Source organism: Pholis gunnellus, assembly GCF_910591455.1.
Source record: "Pholis gunnellus genome assembly, chromosome: 23".
In the NCBI taxonomy this organism is placed as follows: Eukaryota; Metazoa; Chordata; class Actinopteri; order Perciformes; family Pholidae; genus Pholis; species Pholis gunnellus.
In genome coordinates this window covers 4,102,168-4,111,220 of record NC_136550.1, presented here as the reverse complement: position 1 = coordinate 4,111,220, position 9,053 = coordinate 4,102,168, and the positions used below count along the sequence as shown (strand labels likewise).

The 9,053-nt window shown below is 37.9% G+C and overlaps 1 protein-coding gene across 1 annotated transcript; it reads right to left on the bottom strand.

The window, feature by feature from the left end:
* Window positions 1-1,194: 1,194 nt before the first annotated feature.
* Window positions 1,195-8,477, bottom strand: LOC306714317 (Fc receptor-like protein 4). The gene is made up of 14 exons (XM_079184307.1): window positions 8,448-8,477; window positions 8,296-8,331; window positions 7,402-7,665; window positions 6,262-6,561; window positions 5,818-6,081; window positions 5,268-5,618; window positions 3,730-3,990; window positions 3,059-3,322; window positions 2,681-2,800; window positions 2,527-2,542; window positions 2,337-2,425; window positions 2,143-2,193; window positions 1,826-1,885; window positions 1,195-1,595 (listed from the first exon to the last, which is right to left on the bottom strand). The coding sequence occupies exons 3-14, from the start codon at window positions 7,502-7,504 to the stop codon at window positions 1,588-1,590; spliced, it is 1,887 nt and encodes a 628-aa protein (XP_079040433.1). The 5' UTR covers window positions 7,505-7,665; window positions 8,296-8,331; window positions 8,448-8,477; the 3' UTR covers window positions 1,195-1,587.
* Between the last annotated feature and the right edge of the window lie 576 nt (window positions 8,478-9,053).

Sequence of the window (9,053 nt, the reverse complement as noted above, 5' to 3'; positions counted from 1 at the left end):
TGTGTGTGTGTGTGTGTGTGTGTGTGTGTTTGTGTGTGTGTGTGTTACACAAAGATGCATTGTTACCACCTTGATATGTGATGTGTGCTAATTTACTATTTACTCTTTTTATGTCGGAATCTTAAAACAAGACTCAAGTTAATTGTTTATGCATCGCCTGAGGAGGAAGTGAACATGTCAAAGTAAAACAGGAAGGAAAGAGATCAGAGATCTTCATCAGAGATCATCATCGGCTATTCTTAAAAAAGACAATGTGTGAGCTCATATTCATTAGAGCTGATAACTACAGAAAGTCAAAGGGTGAGACCTTTCCCTTCTGCTATGATCGGGTCTGACATGAAACAGATCAGTTAGAAATACGAGAATAAACTGATTTAACGTGATTGATTATAACTGACAATTCCCTGACTTAATTGAAATGTACATTTCAAATGCAGAAGGATCCAGCGAAGTCACAAACTCTTCAATTCAGCTTCAACACATTCGAAAGACGGGTGAGTACTCAAGATACGAGCCACAATGCCAGAGTAAACATGGCAGTAATGACTAAGTAAAAGAAAGCGCTCATATTTAATCCATTATTTCACGTTGAAAGTGAGAAATAAAGAAAAAGTTGTTTCATCCTGTTTTTTTTATGTATGGTTATTCTATGTATATGTACGCTACTGTGTATGTTGTTAATGCATTACAGAAGAAAACGGTTTACAACTATAAAAAGACAATCCTCTTTTACTCTGCATTGTGGATGTTGGAGCGCTGTGAGCTTTACAATACTGCTCTTCACCTACATGACGTGTTTTGTCAGTTTAACGTCTATTTAATGTGATCGGGGACAAGATTGCAATCTGATCTTCTCTCCATTCATAGGAAACTCATCTCCTGCTGTAACGGAGGAAACCGGTTTATTCTGAAGTCAAACTAGGAACAGCTCTTGGTAATAACGCTGCCATGTAGTGTGCATGTTGAGGATGATGTCTTTTTATTATAAGCAGCTACATCTTAAATAACCTTTTATCTCTGCTCGTCTGTTTTGTTTTTCTCCAGGTCCATGAAGAGAAGTCCATCACTTTTCATATATAATGAACTTTCCTTTGTCTTTGAAACATTCATTGAATGTATTTCATGTGGAAATATGTTCCTAGTAATCTAATCTAATCATCATTTAGTGAAATAAATGTTAGAAACATGTTGACAGCTCAGCGCTGGAAGTTTATTGATGCATAAAATGGTCAAACATAAGAAAACGTAATAAATCCATCCAAGAGAAACTAAAACACATACAGCACCGGTCAAACACTTTAAAAAGGCAGAGAGGAACTTCAATGTGGGACAAATACAGATTAAATGTGTAAAGCTTTTTCATCAAAAATGTAATAATAAATGTAATAATCTGAAGTCCTTTCACCAAGTAAAACAGAATATTAAAGCTATAAGATGTATTTCCTTTAAATGATCTGCTAACAGGTTCACTGTACAAAATACTGTCTCATAAGGAAAGCAGAGGTTCACACAATAATTACACACAAACACAAGATGTGGTTTTTCATGTTGTCATCCATTCCATTGGTTCTGTTCATGCAGATGTTTTCATTGATCTGAAAGAAAATCAAAGGGAAAAGAGATTTAAGGTTATTTAAGAGTTAAATGTGTTTTATAACACGTGACTGTCACTGATTATTTTATAGTGCAGTTATCTATTGTGGTGCCAACTGAAGCTGATCTTATTTCCTGTACGTGTTGTATTTGACCATTGCTGACTCCTGGTGGTAGTAATACAGAAATACACTCAAAGTGGTAGTACAAAGTCTGTTGTACTTGACTGTACCTGCAGCTGTTCCCATCGTCACGTTAGAGTAAACTCTCTCCTCTGGTTCATTATTCGTCCCTGTTAGAAGGATCAGATGAATGCACGAAGAGATCATTTCCTCTCCTTTATTTAAGCTGCTGGCCTACAAACACATCTCAGCTATTGCATTTTATTCTAGTGACATAAAGTAAAAGTCCTCACTCTACCAATCAATGTCTTTAAGCTCAACCACAGAATCTGAGACATCCTCGATCTTTTCGTTTTTTGTCAATCAGTCACTTCATCTTATTCTAGTATTTCTAACAGCTCTGTGATGAACACAGTATATACTGTACCATGTCCAGGTTCTTCAGAGCCTCTGATTGTTTCATAGAGACAAGAATCACCTACAGAGCAGTGAAAATCAAGACACGTCACATCAATCATTTTAACCACATGATATGAATTCTGTAATCTTCTTAAACAGAAATGGAAATGTTAGGTTTAGAGTTAATGATGAATTATTAAATGAATCAGGATTAAAGCTGACCGTGGAGAAGAGAAGCATAATGTCCGTCTTGAGTTTCAACCTGGTTGATCACGTGGTCTGTAGCTGGGCTCTGATTGGTGCTCTGAGACCTGGTGGGCCCAACACATGAAGTAAATACAGAGGATTTAATGAGGAACATGTAAAGTACTGCTGTTGTGTTCAGAGTGAGAGAAGAGAGTGTTGCACCAACCTCATGACGCTTGAATCTGTAAGAAAAAGGCATTTGCTGTTACATGTCTTTATATTACAAATTGTTCTATTGTTACTACAGTACATGTATTTATATCTGTGACTTTGACTTGTTTCAGTGTAATCAATCTAATATGAGAAGGAAAAGATCTCACCTGTTGACTTTCTGCAGCGATACAGAAACAGCAGCAGGAGAATAATCAGTAAAACTCCACAAAGCAGACCAACAACCAACAGCACGGGAAATGAAGAGCTTGATGCTGTATCTTCTGAATCTACACATGAATACAAATACACAGAAATCATGAAGAGATACACAAGTATTACAACACGTACACTCAAATACACTTAAATAACCCTCGATCACATACTGTCGACCTTTCATATTTGTATTTTTATGAATATAAAAATTTATAAAACTTTTGTTTTTACACAAACAAATAGTTTAAAACCAACTTCTAGTTCAGTTATAACTTTTCTACCTCAGACTGTAACACAGATTACAAAAATAAACAGTTTTTAATAATACTCACATTTCACCGACAACCAACTCACTGCTGACGTCAAAGTCTTCAAACCTTGTGTTGAGTCTCTTCCTCTACATTTATAGAAGCCTTCATCTGACTTTGTAACAGCAGAGATAAACAGCTCCCCTCTGGTGGGGTTTGGGATGAGTTTGCCATTTTTATAGAAATCCACATCATGAAGAACATTTTCTGTCTTCAACTTGCAGCCAAGAGTGACAGAATGTCCCTCAGTCACAGGACGGACAGGGCTCACCAGGAGAACATCACCGTCTGTAAAAAGATCAAAGAACAGGAAGTTTGGCTCAAAAACATCAGCTGGTTGAACAAGCTGACGTACAATGATGAGAAGACATTCTATAGTTTTAAATTTAATATACAGATTCATACAGTAGCTGAACTAATAGCTGGCATTTCAATGATGAAAAAGACGGCCCTTTGGTGATGAACATGGTTACATTTACATCTATAATTAATACTAAATATGTTGGGAGCCAAAGTCAATTTAGTGGCAGTGAGCTACAGAATGGTGTAAAAGGTCAACGACTGGAGGAGCCAAGCTGGAGCCAGATAACTCTACAGCTACTCCTGGTTTAAATAAATGGAGGAAGTGTGTTGTCATAAAGATGAAGGTGAACCACAAAGACATGTTCTTGGATAATTGAATAACTGAAACTCACAGTGTTTAGTGATGTTGGCTGCATTGCTGAACTGTGTTTCAGACTCACACCAGTACACTCCACTAAGCCAGGAACTGTTCATGTTGCATGTAGATTCAGTCATTGTTCCCCAGACAGAACAGAATGACGGAGAGCCAGATCCATAAAACCTGCTCACTCTCCACTCAGCAGAGTTTCCTTCACAGCTCAGTGACGGTGAGTCTTTGTAGAAGTGCTGAACTCTGTCAGGACTCACTGTGAGAGACGCTGCTGGATGAACATCTGAAAAACACAGAATGAGGGACAAACAAAGCACAAAAAACAAACCAAAATTAAAAAACCCACAATGGAAATAACTCTATTAGTTCATTATGGATCTCATCATTGTCATTGTTGGGTCTTAAAGCAGCAGTGTGAAGGATTTGGTGGCATTTAGCGATGTTTGCAGATTTCAACCAAATTAATGGCCCGCCGCTCACTCCTGTTATTCCCAGTCTAGGATCACGGTACCACAGTGTTGCACTCTGCAGCTCACTACTGTAGCCTTCAGGTGATGTGAGAATATGAAAGCCTCTCTTTAAGTGTCTTGTCCGTTCCTACTGTAGAAACATGACGGTGCAACATGGCGGACTCTGTGAAGAGAACCTACTCGCTATGTAGATATGCTATGAAGAGCTCATTCTAAACTAAGGATAGCACATCGATTCCTAGTTTCAGGTGATTATTTACAAAACAATCACAGTGAATATATTATATTTCTGCTATTAGATCCACCGTAATGCTACACACTGTTCCTTTAAACGGTTCTGAGTTGATCAATAGTGTAACACAGTGCAGAATCATGAGATAAGTGCAGAGGTGATGTGATTATAGCTGAGGAAGAGTCTGAAGTTCACTGAAGGCTAAAAGGATAACTCCTTTACTGCCCTTTGGGTGCAAATATTTCACTTGAATCCCCCAAAAAGAAGACATGAAGAAGAGATCTAGCAAGCATAAAAAGTCACTGTAAAATTACACTTTGGAGAGAATTGATTGGTAGGTAACAAATACCTGATTACATCTAAATGTCCTGTATTTAAAGGTTCAGGGGAAAGAGAGAAGTAAACAATAAAACAGATAGAAGGAAGTTAAAAAAATAAAAAAGACATGAAAGCCAAATTAGGAAAGGGGAAAATGAATGAAGGAAAGGATTTAAGGAAAGAAGGAAATCAGAGAAGAAAGTATCTCGACCTTGTACTACAGTACATATTTAAGTAAGTATTACATTAACAATATGTAATTCAATATGCAATGTAGTAAACTTAAGAGATTGGATTTTGGATTGAGAAAGTGAAAAGTTTTGAATTAATGCGAACAAATTGTGTGAAGATGAAAAGGAGGGACAAGAGATTCACTCATGTTAAAATTCAGTAGAATCCAGCAGAAGAATCATCCAGCAACACTAATCTGATCCAGAGAGAAGTTTGGAAAACTCATCTGATGCTGTTTGAAGGAAAATGTCACCACAATAAGTACATTTATTTCACTGTGTAAGAATAGAAAAGTCTGAACAAACCTACCTCCAGACCAGACGAACTTAGGTTCACTATACTGAGTGTAAAACACTGGATCTCCTCTTCCAGCTCTGCACGCATATCCTGCTGTGTGCGTCTGTCCATGAACAATGTAGGAATCCTGTTCAGTACCATTGGTGCTACCAGGTAGAAGCTCAGCGACGTAGGAGTTGTGGAGGCTGTGATAACCCATCCAATGATCTCCAAAGGATCTATACATGTCTGGCGGTTTGCGAACAGCCTTATACCAGAAGAACCTCCATCCTGCAGATGGAGGTTCAACACTGCAGGTCAGAGTGACTGAGTCTCCAGGACTCAGCCATAATGGAGACACAGTGAGGACAGGCAGAGGTTTATCTGTTAGAAAGAGATTTCACAGAATAAAGACGTGATGATGAGTCCTTGGTGGATTACATGCACTGCTTGTATCCTGCATCCTTTTTCTGTCTTCAAATGTTTAAAACAGACGTGAAGGTACACCGTCTTAAAATATATTAACAAAACTAACATTTATAATATTCTGTTTACATTCAGTAAAATAAAAATGATGACTTACCGGATACTCTTAATGTGACAACATCACTCAGATCTGTGTAAGAGGTTCCATCTTTCAGTCTGCCCTTACACCAGTAGTCTCCACTGCGTGATGTTCTAATCATGGAGCCTCTTGGGTTTTGAGGTGTGTATGCTCTGGGTGTTCCCCATTCATACTCCCACTCAGCGTCTCCTCCATCCTCTATTTCACATGTGAGAGTGATCGTCTCTCCAGAGTAAATCTCAGGCCAGTCGGGTTGCAGAGTCACAACAGCTCTGTTTGCGACTGTTCATCATCATCATCATCATCATCATCATCATCATCATCATCATCATCATCATCATCACCAGGCCCCAAATAGAAAAGTTAGAAAAACAAAGTTTTTAGTTTTAGTCTGAATCCTTATTCACAAATACCTTTTCTGCATTCTGTATTTCATATCAACTAGAGAATTTAGTTATTTACCGACTGGATCACTGAAGTCTGTGTAGTAAACTGGGTCTCCTCTTCCTCCTCTTCCTCCTCTGCACCGGTAGACTCCTCTTCCTCCTCGTGTGACACTGATTTGTTCAATTGAGAGGACGGTAACATCTGGTGTGTTCAGAGGTTCAGAGGATGTCTCTCCTCTGTACCAGAAGTAGTTCCAACCAGATGATGATGATGATGATGATGATGATGATGATGATGATGATGTTCCCACAGAGCAGGTCAGTCTCACTCTGCCCTCTACAGGAGAGTCTTTGCTCAGTCTGGCCTTTGGTCGTCCTGTTTTAATGTAGAACAAAAACATAACAATGGTAATTATTGTGTCTGTGAATTAGTCCAGTTTGATGAATAATTAAAATAAATAATCTCATTCAGCATTCCTGGTGGTGCAACAACTTATTGATGAAACAATTCAGAAGATAATGAATCACTTCTGAATCTGTGTATATTATTAATGTTTAGTGAACTGAAGGAAATCATCAGAACATGTTGATGTTTCACACTTATTAACCACTAAAGTTGTTGGTTAAATGAAGCTAACATGGATTAAAGTGAAGAGTCACTGATTCTCCTTCAAACAAGGAGGATGCAGGAGTTTCTAGATCACATCTTTGTCTGTGTAACAGTTAGTTCATTGTTTTAGTGAATCACTTTAATTAAATGAACAATGTTACAAGGTATCAGTGATTTATGTTTTAACATAATTAGAATTTAACATTAAGTTGGAGACAGAAGAAGAAGTCAAAGTCACTTCCTGTAATAAATAATAACAGGTTCACTAAGTAATGAGGACGTTTCCCCTGAAGGAGGCGCCACACTCACCTGCTCTGTTTGACACATTAATGTTATCACTAATTAATCACTGACTAGTTTCTAGAATGTATATAATGGAGACACAGTGAGGACAGGCTGAGGTTCATCTGTTAGAAAGAGATTTCACAGAATAAAGACGTGATGATGAGTCCTTGGTGGATTACATGCACTGCTTGTATCCTGCATCCTTTTTCTGTCTTCAAATGTGTAAAACAGACGTGAAGGTACACCGTCTTAAAATATATTAACCAAACTAACATTTTAAATATTCTGTTTACATTCAGTAAAATAAAAATGATGACTTACCGGATACTTTTAACGTGAAAACATCACTCTGATCTGTTGAATAGGTTCCATCTTTCAGTCTGCCCATACACCAGTAGTCTCCACTGTGTGATGTTCTAATCATGGAGCCTCTTGGGTTTTGAGGTCTGTATGCTCTGGGTGTTCCCCATCGATACTCCCACTCAGCGTCTCCTCCATCCTCTATTTCACATGTGAGAGTGATCGTCTCTCCAGAGTAAATCTCAGGCCAGTCGTGTTGCAGAGTCACAACAGCTCTCTTTGTGACTGTTCATCATCATCATCATCATCATCATCATCATCATCACCAGGCCCCAAATAGAAAAGTTAGAAAAACAAAGTTTTTAGTGTTAGTCTGAATCCTTATTCACAATGATATTTCATATCAACTAGAGAATTTAGTTATTTCCCGACCGGATGATCATATCAACATGGCTCATAAATAAACAGGTGCTTTTAGTGAACCTGGTCATGATGGTAAAACTTTGATCTTTTACCTGATACAGTGAGAGAGACTTTATTACTTCCTTTTTTAACAAATGTGAGCTGCAACACACTGATATTAACCACTGTGTTCTGTAGTTAGAGATTGTGATGTAAATCTATAATCAGAGCTGTAGGGGAGGAACATTTGACCGTCCTTCATGATTGAGTAATACCACTCAGTGACTTCTCCTTCTTTCACGTCACATATGAAGGTAACAGCCTCTCCAGTAAATAAAGTGAACCGTTTTTTGTCAATGGACACCAAAACATCTCATAAACACGTAAAATGTGTTTTCTTTTTTGTATTTATCTTAAAAAACAGAACACAGAAATGTAAATTGTGAAACAGTGAGAGCATTTGGTGAATTGACTTCAGTGAATATATGAAAAGAAAGAAAAGTGTATAAAAACCTTGAGCGTGTCCACAGTAGAGGAGAATATTCAGCACTGAAATAAAGTTTGAAACTTCATTATTCATCATCAAACAGACAGAAGCTGTATTAAAATCAGTCATTTAAAAAGTTTTATCTGTGAAAACTATAATTTAAACACAAAATACTCACAGAAAAGCCCCAGCACACATCCAGTGTGTCCCATCCTCACACCCACAACTGACCGTCACTCTGATTCTGAGAAATGTTTTTGTGGCTTTCACACTTTGAGCAAGGTGGAGACGTTTTCTCCACCTTCTTCTTCAGTTTAACTTCCTTCCCTTTTGCACAAAGCTCACACAAATAGACTGGTTTGTCCCCAGCACACTATTAGCACATATCTAAGAAATATGGCCGTTTACTACGCATCCCATAAACACACCTACATGATACACTTGGTGTTGCAACTTTTAATTTAATTAATATTTTACATTCTCACTGCTGGACCAGTTTTTTATTTTAAATTATTTGGATCAACTTTTTGGCACATCTTCCCTTCACAATAAAAGCTGGCAATCATCCAACTATAGTGTATCAGGTGTCTCAAATCACTGAGTTGGTAACACTCTCTCTGCTCAACTTGAACTCCATGTTTCTTGTTACGTTGAAATATTTCACCATCTATTTAATACCGATCCAGTCTCTGAGCACCAATCAGGGCTCTGCTGCAGTCAACCACGATGAAACTCAACAGCATGTGTCCTCTCTTATCCACGGTCAGCCTCCCATTTAATACTG

Excerpts from the sequence above, each read along its gene's own strand:
- LOC306714317 (XM_079184307.1), bottom strand. The coding sequence starts at position 7,504 with ATGATTAGAACATCACACAGTGGAGACTACTGGTGTATGGGCAGACTG. Across the intron at positions 3,323-3,729 it reads AGCCAACATCACTAAACACT|ACGGTGATGTTCTCCTGGTG; the intron begins GTGAGTTTCAGT and ends ATCTTTTTACAG. Across the intron at positions 2,801-3,058 it reads GAGTTGGTTGTCGGTGAAAT|ATTCAGAAGATACAGCATCA; the intron begins GTGAGTATTATT and ends ATTCATGTGTAG.